The sequence below is a fragment of the Vicugna pacos genome, chromosome 7 (assembly GCF_048564905.1).
Source record: "Vicugna pacos chromosome 7, VicPac4, whole genome shotgun sequence".
NCBI lineage: Eukaryota > Metazoa > Chordata > Mammalia > Artiodactyla > Camelidae > Vicugna > Vicugna pacos.
Genome location: NC_132993.1, coordinates 78,625,086 through 78,651,084, shown reverse-complemented (window position 1 = coordinate 78,651,084; position 25,999 = coordinate 78,625,086). Strand labels below are relative to the sequence as shown.

The window sequence follows — 25,999 nt, the reverse complement described above, 5'->3', positions numbered from 1 at the left end:
TTTTTTTAAATAAAAAGTCTTTTCTAAAATTTTTTATTGTGTTTTTTTCTGGAAGTACAGTCAGTTACAATGTGTCAATTTCTGGTGTTCAGCACAGTGTCCCAGTCATGCATATACATCCATGTTTTCGTATTCTTTTTCATTAGAGCTTATTACAAGATATTGAATACATTTCCCTGGGCTGTACAGAAGAAATTTGTTTTTATCTATCTATTTCTTCTTTTTAAAAACTGGGACTTTGTTTCTGTTTTGGAATCTGGAAGAATTCAACTGAGAAGAGGATTTGTGATGGAAGAAAGAGCTGTCTCTAAGTTTGGCCTGGCTTCCCACTTCCTCCTCCCCACTTTTCTCCGATTCCATTTGGGAGGAGAGTGAGTAGATCCAACGAGAAGCGGAGATTGAACTCGGTCAGAATTCTGGTCGGATTCATGAAGATGGGAAGGTAGGAGGGGTGGAGTAACAACACGGGGCTCCCTCTCACCCTGTGCTCTTGCTTAATTTTTGCTTTTATACATTAGAAATAAATTGATATAACACCTAAGGCTCTATATTAAGCATAATCCACAGTTATTTTAGTGTTAAAAGTTTTGTTCGGTGTCAGTGGTAACCATTTTTTATTTACTGAGTAGAAGTTTTGTGTGAGCAATAGGACTAAAGTCTGTGCCCTTTGGCTGCACCAACATAAACACAATGAAGTATGTCTAGGAAAAAACAAGGTGATACATCATTTTAGAGAGAAAAGCTACATCTCCAGACTGTGGCTCCAGCCATGACCTTGTAAGGAGATCTGTGCATCTGAATCATCTGTCCTCTTAAACGTGCATGTTAGCATCTTTCTGGTTACAAGAAACAGCCAGTCTGAGGTTATCTTAATTCATTGTTTCAGGTATCTGTGGCCATGTAACAAATCACCCCAAAATTCTGCGGCTTAAAAGAATTTGTGACTTTTGGTAATTCTGAGGGTTTGTTCATTCTTAGATGGCTGCCATCTGGTTCTGTTGCCTCTGGTTTCACAAGTCACTTACTCAGCCGCCTGTCAGCTGGGAGCTCCATTGGGCCGGAGTCCAAGATGGTCCTTCATCTCCCCAAGATCTCTTTCCACTCCTTCCTCTCATCATCTGTAGTCTAGCTCAAGCTTCCCAGAGGGAACATTACCAGAAGAAAGCCCAAGCGTGCAAATGCTCATCATACCTCTGCTTGCATAATTCTTGCTAAAATCCCATTGGCCCACGCATGTCACACGGTCGAGCCCATAGTCATTGTGAGAGGACACTACACACAGGTATGGATGCTGGAGAAGTGCTTCCTGTGGGCCACCGATGGAACTGTCTGCCTACCACATTAATGAATGCTTGCTTTAGACTTCACGAGATGGAAGAGAGACCGGAAGACCTTTCCACCACAACCACTACACTGGCAGACCTCGCAGAGGTTTGGAGCGTTGTTTGGGATGTCAAGAGTTTTACAGGCCTGGTGATCACGGTGCAGATGGGGCAGATACTGGTTATCACTTGTCAGGCGTTCCTCCAATGCCACGGGCACTCAGTGACCTTCTGTCTGTTTCTCCTGATCCTGTGGCCGCCCATTGGCTTCCTTCTGCTCTCGACACCTCCTATCCTCTGCTTACTCATGGTTTCTCATGCTGCCTTGCCTCTCTGTGATCTTTGGCCTTTGTCCCTGCTTCAGACTGCTGACTCACTTTCTCTTTCTGCCTCCTATTCATGCTCCCCATGAGAAAGGAGTTTGTCATCACTTCCTTGGTCACTCTCCAGCCCTCTGAAATAGCCAGATCATCATACAGGCTCTGTGTGGCTGCCGCCATTGGGCAGACACCCACCCCTGCTTCTTCTGGCCTTGGTCAGGATGATGGGGTCAACGCAGAAAGACAATGAACGCAACAGGCATTCAGGGGAAATGTTCTCCCCTCTGATCTGTTTAGCTCATTATGATTGGATTTGGAAGTGGGGGTGAGGAAGGCTTCCTTTTTTTTAACATTTTTTATTGAGTTATAATCATTTTACAATGTTGTGTCAAATTCCAGTGAAGAGCACAATTTTTCAGTTATACATGAACATATATATATTCATTGTCACATTTTTTTCCCTGTGAGCTACCATAAGATCTTATGTATATTTCCCTGTGCTATACAGTATAATCTTGTCTATCTATTCTGGAATTTTGAAATCCCGATCTGTCTCTTCCCACCCCCCACCCCCTTGGCAACCACAGGTTTGTATTCTATGTCTATGAGTCTGTTTCTGATTTGTATTTATGGCTTTTTTTTTTTTTAGATTCCACATATGGTCTCATATGGTATTTTTCTTTCTCTTTCTGGCTTACTTCACTTAGAATGACATTCTCCAGGGACATCCATGTTGCTGTAAATGGCGTTATGTTGTTAGTTTTTATGGCTGAATAATATTCCGTTGTATAAATATACCACATCTTCTTTATCCAGTCATCTGTTGATGGACATTTAGGCTGTTTCCATGTCTTGGCTATTGTAAATAGTGCTGCTATGAACATTGGGGTGCAGGTGTCATCCTGAAGTGGAGTTCCTTCTGGATATATGCCCAGGAGCGGGATTCCTGGGTCATATGGTAAGTCTATTCCTAGTCTTTTGAGGAATCTCCATACTGTTTTCCACAGTGGCTGCACCAAACTGCATTCCCACCTGCAGTGTAGGAGGGTTCCCTTTTCTCCACAGCCTCTCCAGCATTTATCATTTGTGGATTTTTGAATGATGGCCATTCTGACTGGTGTGAGGTGATACCTCATTGTAGGTTTTTGGGGGTTTTTTTGGTTTTATTAGGTAGAATTGTTACAGTTTGACTGCACATATACAATATATTGCATGTAAATACATATACACAATATACTGAACATTTAAAAAAAATACATGCTGTTCATTATTTCTAAGAACGTTTAGAGTTTTAGCTTTTTAAAGTTTCATAGTTATCAAAGGAATAAAACCAACCACAAAATAAGAATTAATTCAAAATGATACATACATCCCGCTATTAACAGCAACATTATTTGTAATTGCCAAGATATGGAAGCATCCTAAGTGCACATCAATGGATGAATGGATAAAGAAAATGCAGCATATATATATGTATGTCTTGGAATACAACTTATCCATCAGAAAGGATATTTTGCCATTTGCTGCCCTGAGAAGCCCTATTCCCTTTCTCTCTGACACCACCCAGCCTTCCTTTTCTAGTCAGCTCTCTCCCCCCTGAAGCTGATCCTGACCCCTGCCATCAGATAACTGGATGGTCAAGTGTAGGACAGGCACTGCCACCTTCAGTCAGGGTCACCATTTGTCTCACCCATATGGCTTTTCATTGAGCGTGCTTTGTCCTTTGTCTTACATCTCCCAATTATTTCACCCTCTGCTATCTCCTTTTTGTAATTGCTGTGCTAAATGAAGGAGGTGTGAAAAAGCCAGTGTCTGCATCATCTCATGTGTTGTAAATAACTAGATTGTACTGAAAGAATTTGGTATTTTTGATGATCTAATGTCAATAGCAAAAAGACTTTAAGAATGTTTTCTGTATCCAAGAGGTCCTTAAAATATTGTTTCATATATTTCTATACCTCTTTATGCATGAAATATCTCTAGAAGAATTCACAAAACTTGGTGATAGTAACCTTCCCAAGGGAGAAACTGGGTTGTTGAGTTGCTTACTTGACTTTTTTTTAATTAATTTTTAATTTTATTATTATTAATTTTTAAATGGAGGTACTGAGGATTGAATGCAGGACCTCATGCATGCTAAGCATGCACTCTACCACTGAGCAATTCCCTCCCCACCCCATGTTGCTTACTTTGAATTATATGGTCTTTTGTACCTTATAAATGTTGTACCATGTGCATGTATATTGCCTACTTTTTTTAAGGCATTTAAAAATTTTTTTAATTTCTTTGTTTTCTTATTTTCACAGTGCTATTTTTTAATTGAAATATAGTTGATTTCCAATGTTTCAGGTGTACAGCGAAGTGATTCAGTTATACATATATTTTTTATCAGATTCTCTTCCATTTTAGGTTATTACAAGATATTGAATATAGTTTCTTCTGCTATACAGCAGGTCCTTGTTGTTTACCTATTTTATATATAGTAGTGTGTATATGTCATTCCTAAATTCCCAATTTATCCCTCCCCCACTTTCCCCTTTGGTAAACGTAAGTTTGTTCTCTGTCTGTGAGCTATTTTCTGTTTTGTAAAATATGTTCCTTTGTGTCATTTTTTTAGATTCCACATGTAAGTGATATCATATGTTATTTGTCTTTTCCTATCTGACTTACTTCCCTTAGTATGATCATCTCTAGGTCCATCCATGTTGCTGCAAATGGCATTATTTCATTCTTTTTTATGGCTGAGTAGTATTCCATTCCACAACTTCTTTATCCAGTCATCTATTGATAGACACTAGGGTTGCTTCCATGTCTTGGCTGTGTAAATAGTGCTGCTGTGAACAGTGGGGTGGGTGTATCTTTTTGAATTAGAGTTTTCATCTTTTCCGGATATATGCCCAGGAGTGGGATCGCTGGATCATGTGGTAACTTTGTTTTTATTTTTTTTAAAGAACCTATGTAATGTTCTCCATAGTTATACCTGATCTACATTGTCCTAACTTGTGTTTCCTTTAAAAGGCCAGGGCCAGCAAGTGGTACAATTCCAGCTGGCACTGTTCACACGCCATCCAGTGTGCAGAGGCCCCTGCAGTTGTGCTATGGGTGACAGTAGGAAGATCTTTTGTAGATGTTCAGAAACCATTAGCTCTTTTTTTTTTTTAACGTCAGTGACTGAACTTGCTAATTCTGTTTGCTTATTGGCTAAATGCAAAATAAGAGGATATGAGAGAGAGGGAGATGCTAGGGGCTTCTTAAGGTGTGACAGACCACACGAGATGGCTGGGAGCTCCAGAACTGTTGAAGACCTGGGGCTCTAGGTCCGGCGCCCCGCCTACCATATGTGTGTCCTTGGACAGAGGACTTCACCAGCCCGCATCTCAGACTCCTTGTCAGGAAAATGGGAAGTGAAATAGAGTTTACCTTTTGGAGTTATTGGCAAGATGAGATAAATTAACACTTGGGACCAACTCAGTGTGAATCCTGACTCATAGGAAGGTCTCAGTGAATAATGGCCATCATAATTGGGTTTTTTTCTCATCTATTAAATGGGTATAATACCTGCTTTCTTATTTTCTGTGTTCTGTGTGTGTGTGTTTGTGTGTGTGTGTGTGTGTGTGTGTAAGATAACCAAGTAAGATAATCAGTTATGGTGCTCTGAGGAATGGAGATTTGAGCTGTTATCAAGATATACTCTATGACTTTATTATTTGGTTTAAAAACATGTGTTAATTGGCCACCGTGCATTTAGAACTATCCTAAGTTCCAGCCACCAGACTCCTTGTAGAAACTCTACTATGTTGCCATCCCTTTGGGCCAGGATGGAAATTAGGAACATGTTCCTTTGTTTCACAAAATCTGCCTTGTCATGACAACCTCTGTGGTCACACAATCCCAGACAGCTTGTTTCTAAGGCACGTTCATGGTGGTGTCATTGCATAGCTTTAAGTGTGACTTTATTAATGTGTTAATTACTCAAAGTCTTTGCCCATTTCTCTCTAACCTTCATTCCATAGTCTCAGACTCAAAACCTGTGATTGAAAAGCATAAGTACAGGCTAGGGATGGGCGTTAATGTACTGAGTCCTTTCGGTAAATATTTAATAAAATATAAAGTAACCATCCTGAGCTGACTGCTGAAAAATGCCTTTCACAGTCAAGATGATGCCACTTCCAGTCCGTTATTCACTCAGCCAGCCACTCATCGATGGCTCACCAAAGCAGTAATAGTGCACCAAAGGGCATCCAGTCACACAAGCAACTTTGTTTATTGGCTGAGACGGTAGATCGTGTTACACTGTGCAGTCAGCATTGAACCACCCATACTGGGATGCTGAAAAGCACAAACAGGCCAGAATGAGACGGTAAGAATGCCTGGCCTCTCGATTCTGGTAGAGAGCTGATAGATTTTGTTTGAATTAAAATAATTTCATCTTTCACTTGGGAGGAAAACAAAGATTTTATTTTCCTTCTAATGACAAGGCTTCTTAAGTAAGTAAGAGAGCTATGTTTCTTGGGCTTCATGTGCATGAATCTTTTGTCCAGATTTTAGGTTTTTCTTTGAAAATATATGGTAAATAATGCAAGGCAACATTTGCTCTACAATTTAATATGAATTTTAGGCAAAAGAAGTAAGGGAACCTTGAATTGCATTTCTTTCCTAATGATGAAAAGTTTACTGAAGAAGGTTTTTTTTTCCTTCTGTTTCAGAGGTAACATAAGTAATACATGAAAAGTTGCTTTGAATGGAGTTAAACGAAGTAAAATATTAAAGTGCTTTACTGTTTATCATCACTCTGGGTCATTTTAGCAATACACGTGGTTTTAAATGTCAGATTGGTTTATATTCCGAAGATGAACCTAGCATCTGTCTCATTCAAGTGTGCTTTCAAATGTCTGTGGCAGATATTTGTTAGCTGATCACAAGCTGTATTGTACTCACGTACTCTTTGGCCTCGACTAAACACGATGCTGCTATTTCAAATTGGGGTTTCATTCATTTGAATGTAACTGCGTGAACCACCTAGTTTTAGGTCACGATTCTCATGTGAGAGAATGACGGTCAGTTTCCAAGGTAAATTACCGGGCAGGTGGGCTCCCAGCAGGGCAGGGCGCCGACATCAGTCCTAAGAGTGCAGAAGCAGTGGTTTTGCTTTGTGAGGCATGCAAAGCCCAGTACTCTCACGGAGACAAAGCTCAGCCTTCTGGAGCTGTCTGCATTTGACGTTCACTCGGACTGAGTGCTGAAGACCTAACGCTGTCCTTGGGCTTTGGGTCATTCACCTACGATGGCATTCGTAGGAGAAGCCAGTGATTTTCCACGGGCAGAATTTGGAGGATGGGCTGGGCGACTGCTTTGTCCTCCCCACACAGAACCTACACTGGAGATGATTTTGTGGCTATTGGTGCAAGTGAACTTACGGCTTCGGAAGAGAGAGACCACCTCTTCACTGACGGTGGTTCATAACCTCCTCTCATTGTGAGGATTTAGTCCTGTCTCTTTAAGTAAGTGCTGTCTCGATTTTTCTTAAGAATATTACTCTTCTCTTTATACAACACTGTGGCTTAACGTGCAGTGTCTTACTCCATGTATCTATTCTAAAGCAGGTAGAATGACAATTTATTTTCTGTGAAGTTGTCTAGCAGTTTTCTCTGTTTTGAAGGATGAATAGTTAAGGCATCCAGGCAAAATAAGTAATGAATGAAAACCTTACAACAGAAATTGTACGCTGTTGCCTAAGACCTTATGGGCATTACCGTTTATCAGTAGCTCTTCTGGGAAGTGTTTTAGTTCTCCGGCATCTATTCTGAGAGCTTGGCACTTACATTGAATAAACTCAAGCAGCTTAACACACGAAGCAGGCAGGTCTGCCGTTTGTTTTGTGTTTGGGTCTACAGCTTTCTCTCAGTGTGTGTAGTATGTAACATCAACTTGTTTAGCTGTCCATTTCTGATTATTTTCCTTGAGGCTTATGTGTAAATTTAGAATTAGCGTTTCAGTGGAAAAAACCATGGGAGACCTAAGTAAATTTAAGTGATAGAGCTAAGCTTTGCCGGCACAGAAAGGCTGGTTTATATTTTTGGTTCGAAAGAGTTGGGTAAGCTTCTCTACCTGCCTCTCGGTGTTTAATGGTCATGATTGCTTATATATTATAAAACAGAAAGACAGATTTCCTGGATCTTAAATGAAACCTACACAGCATGGATGTTTCATTCACAAAATAATACCTGTATATGTATAATGTCTATGTTTAGCATGTTAAGTTTTTTTTTGTATTTGTTTAGCAAGAAGTGTCCAATGTCAGTTATAATCAGGTTCAAATCAGATTATAACTCAATTGCTAGTAAAACACATGTTTTCAGCATTGTTTCATTTTCCTTTTATACATTTAAGCTCGATTCCACACACAGACGTGAAATGCCAACTAATTTGACTGCATTGACAAGAGAAACCAAGTAGTGTAAATATAAATGTAGCCTTAGTTAGACTGTGGCCAGACTGCCTCTCTGAATACAACCTCAGAGTTCCCCTTTCCTCACTTCATTTTTTTTCTTACAAGTATTTATTTACTCCCTACCATGTGCCAGGCACTGTGATCAACTCCGGGCACATGACGGGGAACAGCAAAGATGTGGTCCCTACCCTTCCGAAGCCTTCAGTTTAGTGGGAAAGATGGACACTTAAAAAATACAAAATTACAGAAATAATCAAAATCACACAAGTAATTCAGTAATTAAGCTGTGGGAACCACCCTTGTTTATATTAATGGCATCCCTCCTACGTGAGAGAGAGAGAGAGAGAGTGCATGAGCGAGTGAGCCATCAGTCACTCACAGCTCTCTTCATTAATGGGAAGATGGGATTAAATCTGTCAGTCCAGGTAGGAGTCTGATGTGGGGCAGGGTCTATGTTCTGTGTTTGTGTCTTGTGCAAAGCACGCTATATTAGGTCATAGGAGAGGAATACAAAGATGGGAAAGGCACAATCTTTGCCTGAAGGCATATTGGGGAGAGCATGCACAAAAAGGAAATGTGGCTCACTGCATCTGCCTATGTAATGTATGTGATGAATCAAACAAGGAATTTCAGGAATCTCAGAGGGTGGAATGACTTCCAGTTTGAGTGATCAGCTAATGTTTCCATTTTAAATGCTCTATAAACAAATATATTGGATGTTGATGAGGAAATACAGTGGAGAGGGCATTCCAGGTAAAAGGAATGAATTCAGATTCAAAGCATATTGGGAAAATTCAAAGCATATTGAAGGATTGACCCAAGAAAGAAAAACAGAATCAGACGATCAAACAAACAAACAAGAATACCTGTATGAAAATAGGAGGACATAAATTTGGTAGGAAAAATTGAGGCCAGATTATAGAAGGTTTTTTATTACCTATTTAAGAATGTACTGAACTTAATTTGATAAGTCCTGTGTGACTACTCCTAATATTTAACCAAAGAGCCTTTAGGAAAAATTAATCAGCACTGTTTCAGATGGCGTCTGCAGTAGGAGAGCCTGGAACTCAGAGCCCAGGCATATCTGTTGCCAGAAGCTAGGTGAGAGATGGAGGTGACTTGGTGGTGGCTCAGCTGGTATATTAGTGTTTGGGGTTTGAAGCGAATTTGTAACAATTCCCTGAACTTTCCCAGAGATCATCTCTAGAACGGAAAATCCATTCGGCCCCCCCTCTTTTAAAGTCACACCTTTTAACTGATTTATAAGCCAAGGTTTCCTGATCTGTTAGGAACATGGTAGCCCCTGATATAAATGCAGATATTTAAAATGGGCAGGGAGCGGGTATAGCTCAAGTGGTAGAGTGTATACTTAGCATGCATGAGGTCCTGGGTTCAATCCCCAGTACCTCCTCTGAAAATAAGGAAATAAATAAGCCTGATTACCCCCCCCCAAAAAAACCCTAAATAAATCACTCTTCAAAAAAATATTTAAAAATAAATAAATAAAATAAAATAAAATGGGAAGACTGTAAGGATAGCAGAGTGGAGAGATTTTGCCTGACATCACTGCAAATATTTCTGACCCAATTTTAGCTGATTTATGAATAAATGATGATTCCAGTCTTAAGAGTTAAATATTTTAGAAGTCCGCTCCCGTTTTCGAGTTCATGTATAATACAGAGCTGATTTTCGGTGCTGCAGACTTCCTCTCTTCATTTCATTTCTTTTAATACACTGTCATTCTTATTTCTGTCCTTTTGCAGTTTCCTGAATGAAAATTATTTAAACGTTGCACACAAATCTTTTGTGCAGGAAGAAAAAGAAATTCAGTTTGTGGGTCTCCCCAGGAGTTAAGCTCATGCTGCTGGAAATAATGCTGAAAAAGAAGCACTTACCTGCAGGCAGAGTGCCCCTGATTCTCTTCCTGTGCCAGATGATTAGTGCCCTGGAAGTACCTCTCGATCGTAAGTACCAATGTTTGAAAGCTATTAGGGCCAGGAATCAGAACCTCCCTGGCCCTGGCCGTCACTCTGGACTGTGTGGATGGAAGAGGTATCTGTGTGATACAAACAAGCTGATCAAAATTAATTTGGCTTTTGCTTTCAGCACCTGGTGTTTTTCAAGACTCACACCACAGAAATGGCCGATTGAACCAGTCAGACACCTTGCCCCTCCCTGTCATTATCTTTCTCTCCCCCAGGTGCTACCCTGGGGGAGCTGACCTGAGATGCAGTGAATTGTGGGCAGCCCCGATCCTCCCCATAGACAACTTTCCACAGAAGTGGTCTGGCAAGACCATCCTATGAGTCGCTTTAAAATGATCACGGAGACCTCCGTGTTTATGCCCTCCCCTTTCTCCACCCTCCCTTCACAGGCTGAGAGGTCAACTTTTCTCTCTCAGCCACCCCAAGCCCCTGTGCATCCCCAAACCACCCACAACCCGTTTCTCTTAATTCAGACAAGGCAAAATTCACTTTTGGATTTTGAGTCTTAAATACGAGTTTAGATCTAGGAAATGTATCTATCTACAGCCAAGAGAAAGGTCTTTGTTTGATAAAATGTGATCAAAGGCCGAGATGTCAATGTTGAGAATAAAACATATCATCTACAAAAACGCCATTTACAGCGGAGCAAGTAACAGCTCCTCTAGGAACCCACCCTTTCCTTAAGAGTTGAAGTACTGTATATGCTGCACTCTCCCTGGGCTGAGTGGCCTGTTTGTAAGAATAATAAATATAATGCTAGGTTCCAACTGTTCACTTGTCCTGCAGTGGAAAGCAGAATTTCCAATCTGGACAATTACTGTACTTCAGAATTGATTTGTTCTTTATCCCTAATCTGCAGGACCTCTTTAAATCCATTAGCTTCTTGAATAGAACATCTGTTGGGCAAGCTTTCCAAGGTGCCAGGAAGACAGCACTTTCCTGGGGCTATTCAATTGTTGGGAAGTCATTTTTTTGCCAAAGAGGTTGCAACTACCATTGGGAAGACATTAAGGAGAGATGCCCCATGCTTTGTTGACTTCCTTTGCTGTGCATCTTCAGTCTCCAGTCTCTGCTAAAATGCAGTCTTCTACTTCTTTTTAAAATACATTCATTCAGTGACCTTCATTTTAATTTTCGAAAAAGTAAAAAAGATGCGATTGATTAAGCCCACTGGAGTTGGAATGCCGAAATATTTGCCCTAATGGATATATATGAGCATTTGAGAGAAATGTTTTTGTTCTTTCTTGTGTTAAATACATTCCCCTTTAATCTGACTGCTCAGTCTAACAATCAGAGGGAAACAGTCACCTACGGCTAACTCAATTATCGCTGCTAATGGAGACAAGGCAGAACCCGTGATGAAAAGAAAGTCACGGACAACCCAGGCGTTGCTGCATTAACCTTTGCGTGTAGTAATGGCAGACAGCACAGCAGAATCATTTGAATTGCATGCTAATGTAATTTCCTCCCTGCCCCTGCTCCTTACACCCCTTCTCCATGAGCTGCTGCTTGGTGTGGGTGCTAGCATCCCCCGGGTGGCTGAGGAATTCTGAAGCAGAAATATGCTAGCAGTCTGCAAAGTGCAATTACTGACGCGGGGATTAACCGTAGAAATAGAAAAGCCTGAAATCACTGTTGGATGTGGCTTGGATGGAGCCCTGTCCCATTGTTGGGTATGATCACCACGTGCATAGTGATGTCTGGGATAATGGGATCAGACACCACACCATGTGTGACAACTCAGATTAATTGTAGATTTCAGCTATTTTTCAAATTGAACATAATTACTTGTCTAGCACAGCATGTATGGGATGGAATTAGTCATTCCTATTCCTGGGAGATTTTTTTTTTTTTTTTGCCCACAGCCTTCCTTTTGTTCTCCCGTGTTTTGGGGGGATAGTTGCTTCCAGAATAAACTAAACCGTTAATGGGAGTTTCTTTCTCTTGCTACCTCACCATCTCCACCTTTATTATAGTTGAGTTTTTAGGTCAAATAAAATAGACAAGATGCCCCTCCCTTTTTTTGGTTTGTTTGTCTTGGGGTGGGGGAGAAATAGGTTTATTCACTTTAATGGAGGTAGTGGGGACTGAACCCAGGACCTTGTGCATGCTAAGTACGCGCTCTACCACTGAGCTCTACCCTCCCCCAAAAAGATGCGCCTTTAACCTTCAGGGTTTTCATGTTCTTATCACTAACATCTGATTTTCTTTAATCCTCTGCCAACTCACCTGCTGATATTGATGGGGAAAAAGCAAAACTTCTTGAAGACTGTAAGTGTCTTTCATTACCAGGCAGTGTGAAAATTTGACCGTGTCTTGGTGTTTGAATGAATACTGTGAATTAAATACCCAATTTTATTCTTGCGACTAACATCTCTTTAAGCATGTGTGTTTACTGTGGCTAACCATTGCTTTTAAATTCCAAGAAGCAAGTTTGATGTATTCCCTGCATGATTCCAGAGACTCAGGTATTCCTGTTTTTCTGTTACCAATAGTCTGCTCGACTAACTTCTGAGCTTTATTCACATCTGATGTAACTCGATGAGAAAATTCACAGAATTTAAAGAGAAGAGAATGGCTCTCTGGTTCCAAATGCTATTAAATGCTTACAGGAGCAAAGAAACAGGCAGGTGCCTCACCCAAGTCACTGCAACCCTTTCATACTTCTTCAGCCAGCAGGGCTGTGTAGACCAATGTTCCTACATGTCGTCAGTATAATGACCCAGAGAATTTGAATATTGTCTTGAAGTGTGCAGAAGAGAAATAAGTCTCCCCACTCACACCATTTCTGAGCAGCGTGCTCTATTCAAATGCTGCTGCCTCTTGACAGTTGGGCAACATCTACTTAAAGAATAGTTTTCAGGCATCTGAAAAGTCCTTAAATATTGGATCAACCAGGAAAATTGTATAAAATCGCCTCCTTGCCTTATTACTTCAAAGCCCTTGTTAGTTGCCAGATGACCTAAGCACTTTTCAAAGAAAGCCGTCTTGACGGTAAACTCCTAGGCAGTTATGAGTGGTGGCCAGGTCAGCTCTGTTGCAAACACGTGAATGGAAGTTCTGGGTCTGAAACCACCAGCCTTGCCCCTCTGTCACCCAGAGAAAAGCACAAGGAATTGGACTGAGTCACTGCTAATGAGTCACCCCTACCCACCACCTAAGCCCCCTTTCCCTGGGTGCAAAATTCCAAGCTTCTTTCCATTATCCCAAACTCTATACTCTTAGAGCCTAACGGATCACTCAGAAGTGAAGCTGGTCTGAATAAAAATGATGATGATGATAATTTAAAGATAGCTAATATCATTGAACCATTATGGGTTAAAAATTTTACACACATGATTTTAGTGAATCTTCCCTGCAACCCTAGGAGGTAGACACTACCTTTCAACCTTGCTTGCCCTCTATGGAGACTAGGGCTTACAGAAGCTAAGAAACTTGCTGGATGTCTCACAGCTGGTAAGAAATAGACTAGTTCTTAACCCCTAGACCAAACTGCTAACCAGCACCAGTAACTGACTGGGCTAGAAGAATGAGGGGCCCGTGTTTAGAGGAAGAGCCTGGAAAGAACAGCTGGCTTAGCAGGAGGACGAGGAGGGGGTTGGATCTTGCGAAAGGGAGGGGACATTGCTACGGTGCAGTGTCCTGCAGTTAACAGGTGCGCGATGAATGACGGCAATACTGAGCTTAGTTTTTGATCTACATTTTAGGTCTTATTTGGATGTTTAGTAAGAGATGTCTGGCAGACAGTAGCAGGACTGGAGACAAAGCAAGAGAACAGAACCACATTTGCAGATGTACAAAACCTTGAATGTGGAAATGATACCTTTAGCCCTGGCAACAATTAACCCCATTAAAAAAAAAAAGACAAAAGCAGAGGGAAGTTTTTAAGCTTTGGGAAATATTTGCTTGGCAGGTGGAAGAGGTTTCACAAAGGAAGCACAGAGCATAGGTGGAGAGGAAAGGGATGATCCAGAAAATGAGAAACTTGAATGAACCGGAGAAGTCTTTACCTCGTAAAGATGCCCTATGCATTGTGAGATGTTCAGCAGCATCCCCAGCCTCTGCCCACCAGGTGCCAGTACCACCCCACCCCGGTGGTGACAGCCAGACATCCCCCGTGGGGCAGGGGCACATGGCCTCTGGTTGAGAACCACTGGACTATATAAATGGCTCTCCTTGGAGCCGTACAAGGCAGTGGCTTCTCCCAGGAGAGTTTGCCTCTCTCCTCTGCTGTGTGGCTTCCTAGTCAAGCCTTGCTGCCCTGAGCAACAAAAGAAGTCGAAATAAGTTGTGTCCAGTCCCATCCTGTTTTACACTCTGTGATTCCGATTTCTCAAGGAGGAGGGCGTGGTCATCTTAGAGTCACTTGAAGGCTAGATGTCCAGATATCAGCTTGTTTCAGATTAAACTGTTCCAGGTCAGAATGATTTCTCCCCATGATTTGACAATAAATGATCAGATAGCACTTTGAAGAGTGAAATGATAATGTTATTTCCTGTAACAGAGAGCGTCCCAATTCAATTCATTTTCTAAATAGATGGTTTTATCTCTGTTCCTAGTAGCCACCTACCTCCTGGCTCTAATTAGGCACGTGAGGTCTCTGATTTAACCATCTTTTTAACATTAGCTTCTCAAATATATTTATGTATTGTTTTACATATATTCATCTACATGAGCACAGGAATGAACTGTAAGTCAGTTACTCTTTCCTAAGAAAGGTGCCACTTGACCTCATAACTTAAATTTCATTGAGTGGCATCATTTGAACCAAAAGAATCAGAGGAATTTCTCATTGTTACATCAGAAAAGAAACTATCTTCATATTAAGCTTATGTTGGTAATTATTTCCCCAAACTTTTGGGTGGGGGGAATGCGCTTTGTGAGCACAGATAAAGTGACCAAAAGGGAGTTTTGCCTTGACTTCAAAATTTACGAGCCTTTTAGCTAAAAATCTGCTCAGGTGTCTGCTGCCACAGTAGAAATTACTAAAAAATTTGGAGTGTATTTAGCCTTGGGTAAGTAATTTTGATATAGAAAAAAAATGATTGCTATTATGATATTAAGCGAATTATTTCTTAACATTGTTCTTCTTTCTGCAATTAAGTGGTACAACCTCCAACCATTACTCAACAGTCTCCAAAAGATTACATTATTGACCCTCGGGAGAATATTGTAATCCAGTGTGAGGCCAAAGGAAAGCCTCCTCCAAGGTGGGTGTGCTTTCTGCTTGGTTGTGATACTGAAAATAAGCATTGATATTCACATGCAACTTAATTTCAGGTCCTGCTTATCTCTAAAGTGTCATCTGTAGGTTCATTGTTTTGTTTCTCAGCTTCTTTATTTTTTTTAAAGTTTGCTGAGCCCTGCTCTATTTTGTTTTATTTTTTTGTAGGGGGAGGTAATTAGGTTTGTTTATTTAATTTTTTTTTTTAATGGAGGTACTGGGGATTGAACCTAGGACCTCATGCATGCTAAGCATGCACTCTACCACTTGAGCTGTACCTTCCCTGCCTCTCGGCTTAATTAAATGCAATTTGTTCTTCTTAACCCAGTTGGTTGCATTTCGGTACTGATACCTTTGTGCAAAATGCTCAAAAATTGTGGGGAGATGTGGAAAGAGCCTTCTGATGGCCTTGTGACACCGGCAGATGCCTTCTCTCTGGGCCTCAGTTTCTTTATCTGTAAAATAAAGTTGAATTTGACATCTTCTAAGACCTCTCCTAGCTCTGCAGAAGTCTAAAATAGTCCCAAGTGGTTTTCCAAACACGGCAGCGTTCAGTACTCAGGATTATCTGCATGCATCTTGACTTGAGTGCTGTACATAGCATTTTAGAGTTGGGAGAGACATTAGGCATTGTTGGGTTCAACCAGTATCTTTTATAGATGGGAAATGGATGCCCAATAATGCTGGGTCACCATCCAAGGTCCCACAGCTCATGAATGGATGCTCTGTAACCTGTCCAGTAATATATGGAAATTTTGGAGAGTTGAGTTATGATTAAGTTACCGAAAGCAAGTTCGTGTACCTGCTGCACCATGAGGCCAGACAAGCTGAAACATCAGAGTTTGGAGCAGAGAAAGGTTTATTGCAGGGCCGAGCAAGGAGGATGGGATGGCTCATGCCCAAGAAAACCCCGAAGTCCTCAAAGGGTTTCAGCAAAGCATATTTAAAGGTGATCAACTCGTGCACGGTTCTCTGACTGGATGATGCCGAGGGAACAGGATGGTCAACACTATCAAGCCCTAGGCACCAGAAGGTCTGGGGGCTAGTGCTCCCAATCATCAGGCAGTTGATTTCTTCCCTTTGGTGGTGGTTTTCAGCATCTGAAAAACTCAGGAAATATATATGAGATACTGTTATCTGAGTGCCTCAGAGGGGAGCTGCTGCAGAGGATATGGGGGAGGTATCTGACCCTGGAGGTCTGATCCTGCTCAGTTATGATTATTGCAGTATAATGTGGATTATTTTTAGTTTTAAAAAAAGGGAAGTTTTATAAATATTTTATTTCTGAATTTGTCTATTACCTGCCTTATTGATCTATCATAGACTGGCAACTGAGAAAAAAATTAATTGGTCCTAAATACCTAAGGGGATCAAAAACTTCCATCAAAAGTTGGCTTCAAAATAATCTGTTCTGCCAAATTACTAGGCAGCGTCTAGCGCTCAGGCCCTAATGTGATGTCCTTTGATGGAGCCTCCTTTAGTTGACACTTACTCAAGACCTCCTGTAACTCCCTGTCAGGTGGGATTTCTCCGCCTCAGCTCTGTTGGTATTTGGGGCTGGATAAGTGTTTGTTGAGGAGGCGGGAGCTCTGCTGTGCATTGTGGGATATTCAGCAGCATCCCTGGCCTCTACCTGCTGTAAGCCAGCGGCACTCACCACCGCTGCCTCCACCCTAGCAGACGTGGCAACCCCTGCTCTAAGGTTAAGCAGTGGGAAGGGAGATCCCAGAGGGCCTGGAAGACGTGCGGAACTTCAGAGATTCATGCTTTTGTGTGAGCGTGGCCATGGTTGATTTGTGACTAGTTATCAAGTATTTAATTACATGAGAACTGTGACTTTTATATATGGCGCTTTTAAGATAAATAAAATTGAGGAAGAGGACTTTTCAGTTGATGATTTGAAATACTTCCTAAGGAATTTACAAACACATCTCTGAGAGCTAAAAATTCTCATGATACGTTTTACACAGAACTGCCACTTTTAATAACCAACATTGAAAACACCATTGAAGTTATGTTTCTCCCCCTCCTCCCAGCCTACACTTTGCATTTTGGTAACTGGACATGGCCTGATCACTTTTTTTTTTTAAATGTTCTATTTCTTTTTACAGTTCTAATCTGGGCATCTGATACTGGTCTAATTTCATATTACTAAGTGTCTTTCTTTTTGGAGACAGGAGTGTAATTAGGTTTCCTGATTTATTTATTTTTAATTTTTTTTAGTGGAGGTACTGGGGATTGAACCCAGGACCTCATGCACACCAAGCACATGCTTTACCACTGAGCTCCCTCCCCCTGGCCTGATCACTTTAAACGCACACACGTTTTAGTCCTTGTGAGGGCCTTTCTGGTTACACTGCAGCCCAAGTGACATTTCTATAGACAGGTTATCAATTCTACGAACCACGGAGTTTACAGTAAGAATGCTAATAAAGCTCTAAGAGAGTGTGACTTGGAAACCAACCTCCAGTATTTTCTTTGAAAAATGACAGGCAATTTGTGTGCGTGATTTCTTTATTGAGTCCCATTTGTGTTGGTGTTACTGAGGACAGGTATCTTAAAATATATGGCCAGCACCTTTCTAAGTTACAATTCAATGAAACATTTTAGGTACAGAGTTTATGGTGCTTTCACTGAATATTAAAATCTAGTCCAGCCTAGGGTTTATTTAGAAACCCCTAAAACTGCTAGGAATGTGTTAAAGAGTAAATAATCTATTTTTCTGGACCGTTCACAAGCTTAATCCCTTCTGTGTTGGGCAGCTTCTCCTGGACTCGGAATGGGACTCATTTTGACATAGATAAAGACCCTCTTGTCACCATGAGGCCTGGCTCGGGAACCCTCACCATCAACATCATGAGCGAAGGGAAAGCGGAGCCCTATGAAGGAGTCTATCAGTGTACAGCCAGGAATGAACGCGGAGCCGCGATTTCCAATAACATTGTCGTCCGTCCATCCAGTAAGTCTGGCGTGGTCACCATCAGGACCCCTTTTAAAGTGTGGCTCCCACACTCGGCGTCTGTTACATCATCCAGATGCTGTTGTGAGAAAGCAGTGGCACTCATTCCAGTCCTGTGGGTTTGTTTTACATGAAAATGATCGCCTTTTCCACTTTATCCTGTGTTCCTCGCCTAATGCTTTGCCGATCCAGTGTGTCTTTTGTGCAAGTCCAGAGTAAAACATCAGGGGGCAGAAAAGTGTTTCTCCCTTGAATCGATCTCCTTAATAATTTCTCAGGTATCTTATCTGCACGCTAACTTTGTACAGCCAGATAGAAGGAAATTCAGTATGAAAAGGGTAATTGAGGTTTAAGTGTTATTTCTTTAAACTTTTTTAATTGAAGGATGGTTGATGTACAATATTCTAAAAAGTTACAGGTGTACAATATAGTGATTCACAAATTATAAAGGTTATACTCCATTTATAGATATTATAATGTATTGGCTCTATTCCTTGTGTTGTACAATACATCCTTGTAGCTTTTTTTATACCTAATAGTTTGTACTCTTAACTCCCTGCCCCTATATTGCCCCTCCCTTTCTCCCTACCCCCACAGGTAACCACTAGTTTGTTCTCTGTAACTGTGGGTCTGCTTCTCTTTTGTTATATTCACTAGTTTGTTGTATTTTTTTAGATTCCATATGTAAGTGCTATCATATAGCACTTATATGATATCATATAGCACTTGTATCTTTTTCTTTGTACAAAGAGCCTTATTTCACTTAGCATAATACCCTCCAAGTCCATCCATGTTACTGCAATTGGCAAAATGTCATTTTTTATGGTTGAGTAGTTTTCCATTGCATATATATATATGTACCACATCTTCTTTATCCAGTCACCTGTTGATAGACACTTAGATTGCTTCTACACCTTGGCTATTGTAAATAGTGCTGCTATGAACATTAGGGTGCATGTGTTTTTTTAAACATTTTTATTTGAAAATTTCACTGGAAATAGAGAGACCTCACTATCTTAGTATTATTATGGCCCTTTTTGCAGTGGTCAGTATCCAGATCCTCTCAAAAGCCCAAGAGCATGTATTTAAAGAAGAGTGACCATTTGCAGCACTGGCCATTTTTAAAAACTTTTTAGAATTATGTATATATTATGTGCTCATTATAGAATAAATCAATTATAAATGAAAAAATAAATTTTAAAATTGCAAATCTTTTCATTCAAGGAAATTACTTTTCTTTCTGTTTTTATCTAGGCAGACATGTATGTATGCATTTAAAACAAGCTCATTCTGAAGTACTACTTTATACCCTTTCTGACTTACCTATATATCATGTATATTTTTATATTAATTTTATAAACAAGTAGACTTGTTTATATATATACTTTATATATTTATATGTATAGTTTGTGTATAATACTGTGTGATATTCAAAAGTGTAGGTGTACAATTATTTGTTTAGCAAATCTTTATACATATAAGTGTTTTTCATTCTTTTGCAAAGACCGTGCTTATAGCAAAATTGTTATACATCTTGTTAAGGATTTATTTAATATAAATTCTAGACATGGAACTGCTGAATCCAAATTTATACTATTAATGTCATTTTTTAACACTGTATTTAAAACAAATTTTTGTTGTTATCTTAATGTAGGTAAATTCCAAGTTACCATGTCTCCAAAAGTTTGGTGTATCATTCTTTCTAGTACTCTTTTTATTTTCCAATGCAGAAATAACTTAGAAGAAATAACTCATTTTATTTTATTAGGATCACCGTTGTGGACCAAAGAAAAACTTGAACCAATAATACTTCGAAATGGCCAGTCTTTGGTACTTCCCTGCAGACCTCCACTTGGGTTACCGCCACCTATAATATTCTGGATGGATAACTGTAAGTTTTAAAAATAGGAACTTTTTTTTTAGGTTTTTATTTTTTTATCTTAAAAATAGGAACTTTTCTTTAAGAGTCTTGTGATTATTGGCTGTCCCAATCAGTGATTACCTCTTGTAACTCATAAGATGTTTATAAAATATTTTCAAGATGCTCAGGAATATAAATCACCTGCCATTTCATTCATTCAATCTATTTTATTATTTTATTGAGCACCTCAGTACCTTGAGTACCAAGCACCTTGCTAAATAAACCAAACCAATGTCCTGCTCTCACTGAATTTATATTCTATGCAGCGGGAAGAGCAGGGGGTAGAGAAGGAAGCAGACAATCAATGCGTTCAGAAAATGTGTCAGTTGGCCATGAGGGCTATGGAGAAAAATAAGCCGAGTTTTGAGCAGAAACTTAATGAAAGAGGTAGCAGGCCCTTCCGTATCTGTGTGGAAGGGGAAATCCTGTGCAACCCTGGAAGGCAGGAGCATCCCTGGTGGGTGTCAAAGCAGCAGAGAAGCCAGTGCGTGGCCAGACTGAGGAAGCCCAGGGCGAGAGAGAGCGAAAAGGCCAGGAAAGCCCAGGGCTCAGTGCGAAAGGCTCTGGTGTTCGCTCTGAATGAAGTAGGGGGGTATTGAAGGAGTGACTTCACCTGAAACAGAAGAGGTTGTAGCATCACTTCAGTCCACGTAGGGCGGCCAGTGCTGTGATCTGGGCAGGAGGTGATGGGGACTCAGACTCGGGCTGTGGCAGTTGAGTGGATAAGGAACGGTCAGATTCCAGATCTCTTTTGAGGGTAGATCCTCCAGGATTTATTAGGGTCAGGGTAGGGATGGGAGGGAGGACTCAAAGGTAACCCCAGAGTCTAAGACTGAACAGCGGGTCTTAGAGTGGAGTGGAGTTGCCATTTCCTGGAAGAGCACACATCCGCAGAGGAAAGGAAATCAGGCTGTTAGAGACGTGTTATGTCTTTTTCATTCAGTTTTTGGGTTTTTTTTTTCATCCCCAACAATGGCCCATATTTATTGGGCATTTACTGAGTGCCAGTCCCTTTACTAAGACTTTACATGGGTGATCTCATCCATTTTTTTCAGCTGTCCAATGAGGCATTTCTGATTATTATTCCCACTTTCTAGATGAGGAAACCGAGGCACAGAGAAATGAGGTCAGACATTAGGCAGTTTAGTGTTTGTCCACCCCATCCCTGTTCCCAGGAAATTGTTTGTGACTCTGCCTCTCCCATCCTTCCAAATCTCCTGTGCTAATAGGTTAGCTTGTTACCTTGGAGGCTGATAGCATGTGGCTCTGCTTGGAAACTAGGAACCAGGGTTTTGGATGTGAGAGCCCCTGGAGACACTCTGGCAGAGATGCCCAGCAGGCGTCAGAGCTCCACGCATCAGGAGATTCAGGGCTCTCGCCAGTGATGTAAGAGTGTTAGTGCAAGGGTGCTGCTTGGAGCCCGGGGCTGGATGAGAGGATTGTGGGAGAGAGCACAGGAGGTGCAGAGCAGAGCCTGGGCACTGAGGCCGGGAGCCCTCCAGGGGCCAGGAACTTAGGGAGAAACCAGGAAAGCAGCTGAGGAGCAGTCAGCACGGTAGGAAGAGAGGAAAGACAGAGGGCATCCACAGGACAAAGTGAAGGAGTGTCAAGACAGAACATCAGCTGTTTAAAATGCTGCTGAGAGATGGATGACTTCTGATCTGCCTGAGAAGTGACTACTGAATTTAGCAACAAAGTGATCACCGTTGACCTTGACAAAGAGTCATTTGGGTAAAATGGTGGGAAGGGTTGCAACATATTTGTAGGGAATGTATTCAATTCTCAAAGGCAGGATTTCCTCGCAATCACCAGCTGTTCACAGTACTGAAGATAACGTTGAGCGCTAACACTTGACATCCATTTTTGACTCTTCTTAAATGAGCATGCCCAGAGAAAGTGCCACAAAGAAATGGAAAATAAATACAGAAATGAATAAATGCGCCAAGATATTTTCCCTATTAGTGCATAACAGCTCTTACAGATTTTGAAAAATAGGTAACAAATCAAGTGTAAATGAGTGCTGTGTGTTGTTGAGAATAACACTTTCCACCTGTCCCTGCCGAAACGAGGCCCAGCATTTGGTCCTCGGGTTCTTGTTCAGAAATGGTGACTTTTCCACTTACTAAAGAGACGTGTACATGTGATGTCTCAGAGTCATCTGATTATGTAACTAATTATTTTCCACATATTTCACTGCTGGCTATGTCATTTACATACATTTTAGGCTGTTGGCGTAGTATCTGGACCTTGCATGTGAACCTGCAACTGGAATATGAGAAAAAAATTCAGATCTGTAGAGTATTCTTCCGGCAAGATGATATTATCATGTTATTCCTACATTATCACGTTATTCCTATCTGCAGACTTTTTTTTTCTAATACAATGCAAAGAGACTTATTACCAAAGGCAAGTTCACGTGCCCACCGCACCATGAGGACAAAGAAACTGAAACATCAGAGTTTAGAGCAGAGAAAGGTTTATTGCAGGGCCGAGCAGGGAGAACAGGGCACCTCATGCCCAAGAAAACTCCGAACTCCTGGAAGGGTTTCAGCAAAGCATATTCAAAGGCCAGGTGAGGGAGGGGCGTGAGGGGTCGCAGGGTACCTGACTGGTTGATGTGGAGGTAACAGGGCGGTCAACACTGTCAACCCCTAGGTGCCAGAAGGTCTGGGGGCTACATGCTTTTGATCATCAGGTAGTTAATTTCTTCCCTTTGGTGATGGTTTTAAGCATCTGAAAAACTCAGGAAATATATATGAGATACTATTATCTGGGTGCTTCAGAGGGGAGCTGCAGCAGAGGATATGCGGTAGGGGTCTGTCCTGGGACCTGCTCAGTTATAGACTCAATGGGCAAAGTGCTACCACCCTCATAAAATCCCATTCCCTTTCATTTGCTCTCCCAACACCCAGCAGGAGAAATGGAAGAGAAAAAAATGTGTGTACATCTTTAACTCTTTGTATTCATTCAATAAATGGACCTTATTTTTCTGAGCTTTAAAAAAACAAAAACAAAAACAAACAGCCCTTCCCCTGATTGATGGCTGAAAACCGTGAATTTACAACTTCCACTCAAACCCCAATCTTGACCAAGAGCTTGGCTAACATGGTTACCCAGCATCCTTTCTAGCTCTAGCTCTGCATTTCCCTGTCTTGTCCTGCCCAAGGGAGCCGCGGGCCTTTAAACATAATTTGGCATCTTGTGAAATATTAGATGGGGTACTTGCTGCAGGGAGAGTGTCACTGCTTGTCTCAGGCTGGAGATGTCCTCCGGGAGACACACCACTTGGCCAGAGGCAGGTGGGAGGTGAGATTGTTTTCCTAGTTCTTTCACTTCTGGGCTGAAGAACTCTCCCTGTTAAGGCTATGTGAACTGAATCAGAAGCTTCCTGAGGCGTGCTAGCCAGCCAAGTGTGAGTTCACACACAGATCAGTGGTCCCACTCCCTGAGGCCTCCTTAGAAAACCTCTCCTCCATGCCTGAGGCTACAGCCCCTGGACCTGAGGGGAAGTGAACTGCTGAACTTGAAACTGGGAATTCAGAGCGCTGACAGTTATTCACTTAATTATGGGGCCCCTGTTAGCACCCCGGTACAGTTTCAGTTTGACGACCAAAGACAAAGCAGGTGATGGTCTCTGTGATCCTGGAACTGACCTCCTAGCGCGGGGAGACAGGCTATAAGCCGTGCCCATGACAGGTGAAACACACTGTGTTAGAAGCTGGTAAGTAACTCAGAAAAGGAAAAGTGGAGGAGGTGAGAGAGGCTGGGGCTGGGGGCCCTTTGAGGGGCACATCTGTACCATTAAATAGGGTCATCATTGCACCCTATCGTTAATTGCCTGTTTACTGCCTGATTCTTCGGTTAGACTGTGAGCTCATCTGAGGCAGGGACCCTGGTCCTCCTGACACCTTGCACAGGGCCTGGCTCATCACAGTTAGGTATCCCACTGTATTTAGTATCGACCATGTATTTGGTGCAACCCAAGTTAGCATTCTTATAAGCTTCCTTAATGCTTTTTCTAAGACATGTGTGTATCTGTGCTTAACAATTAGGGATTAACTTAAATATTAGGAAAAGTACAACTCTAATCTCACCTCCAACCCCGCTTCAGAGAAATTAGGGTCGGGCAAGTACAAATGGAGTTGTAATACATGTCTTTTTTTTTTTTTTTTACAGTTATTTGCTTTTACTCAAAGAGCTTTATAGAAAAAAAAACATTCAAGTGAAGTTCATAGAATTATTAGTAGATCCATTGATCTTGCTAATTTGGAAACTGGCCACTTTACGATGGAGATCTAGCTCTCTCTCTCTCTGCCTTTCTCCAGCCTTTCAAAGACTTCCGCAAAGTGAGCGAGTTTCCCAGGGTCTGAACGGAGACCTTTATTTCTCCAACGTTCTCCCAGAGGATACCCGCGAAGACTACATCTGTTATGCCAGATTTAATCACACCCAAACCATACAGCAGAAACAGCCTATTTCTGTGAAAGTGATTTCAGGTAAGAGGTCAGCTGCCAGAAACTCTCTTGCAATGATATTTACAAATATGCGCAGAGGTATTCGTTATTAAATACCACTAACTTTTCCTGAAACAAGTTCAGGAAAAGAGGCTGTGAATAGTCACTAGTGTTAGCACATATGTTACAAGGAGCATGCGTACCTTAAACACCGTATTTTACTTTTTTTGCTGTGATTACCATTACTGTTTCCATGATACTTTCTGGATCTCCTTGGTGTCCTGAGCATTTGCACGTGCTCTGTGCTCCAAGATGCCTCTAATTGGCAGTCCTGCTGCGTTAGGTACGTGCTCACCTAGTCCTGGTTGGGGGTGGCTGAGTGAGGTAATCAGATAGTCACGTACAATGTAAAGCACTGTTCATACTTGGTAGGGATGTTGCTTGGTCAGCAGAGCTGTAAGAGTTTGCTTTTGTTCCCCAGTACTTTTTTTTTTTGCAATACCCTCTCCCTTCCTTTTTGCATTCTTCATAATATTCTGTTTATTTCAGTGGATGAATTGAATGACACTATAGCTGCTAACTTGAGTGACACTGAGTTTTATGGTGGTGAGTTACAGTGATTGTAACTGATGTTCCTCCCTCATTGTAGAGTTTAGTCCACTAACTTCACCTCCATGGCTGTTTAACCTTATTTCTTTATGAAATCCCTAGTTACGTGTTTAATGCCACTAGAATAAATGTATGTTTCCTATGAAGTTCAGCTCTGAGCTTTCAAACATGTCTCTAAAACACGTTCCATGTTGTATGTATGATAATGAAAGTTCTTGTAACTGTTTCCATGTAAAGAACCATTCCGTAAGATTTGGAAAAAAAATTCTCCATGTATGTTCAGAGTTATATTTTTCATTTTATCATCTTGCTCGTAAACTTTTCTCATGAAGTAATAAGAATTGACAGGGTGCATTAACCTGCTAGAACACTAACCCATCAAAGTTTTAGTAACCTTAGGCAACTAACATTGAGTGGCTTTTGATAGCAAATCATCATATTTCCCATCTCTTCACATGACCTTACCAATGTCTTATAATTAGCTATTAGCAGTAGTATTTCTCTTAGTTTTGTTTGAATCCTAGAGTCCTTGTCTTCAGTGAAAGTAATCTTTTTAAAAATAGAGCATTTAACTTCATTATTATAAAAAGAAAAGAATTTGATTTCCTTGAAAGAAATGTGGCTCTCAAGCATAGACTCAAATAAGGAAAATTGTGGGTTCTAGATGGGGGGTCCTCTTAATTATCTGTAAGGCAGAATTTCTGCTGTATTAATTTTTTACTCTTGAGACATGAAGTAAAAAATCATTAAGGTA

The 25,999-nt window shown here is 41.1% G+C and overlaps 1 protein-coding gene across 1 annotated transcript in view; it reads left to right on the top strand.

The window, feature by feature from the left end:
- Positions 1–25,999, top strand: part of NRCAM (neuronal cell adhesion molecule) — a 267,174-nt gene that overhangs the window by 180,661 nt on the left and 60,514 nt on the right. The window contains exons 4-9 of the mRNA XM_072965233.1: positions 9,857–10,057; positions 15,183–15,288; positions 18,065–18,261; positions 20,030–20,152; positions 24,508–24,678; positions 25,186–25,242. Of these exons, the coding sequence (XP_072821334.1) occupies positions 9,952–10,057; positions 15,183–15,288; positions 18,065–18,261; positions 20,030–20,152; positions 24,508–24,678; positions 25,186–25,242 (760 nt within the window). The 5' untranslated portion in view covers positions 9,857–9,951. The remainder of the gene's footprint in view (positions 1–9,856; positions 10,058–15,182; positions 15,289–18,064; positions 18,262–20,029; positions 20,153–24,507; positions 24,679–25,185; positions 25,243–25,999) is intronic.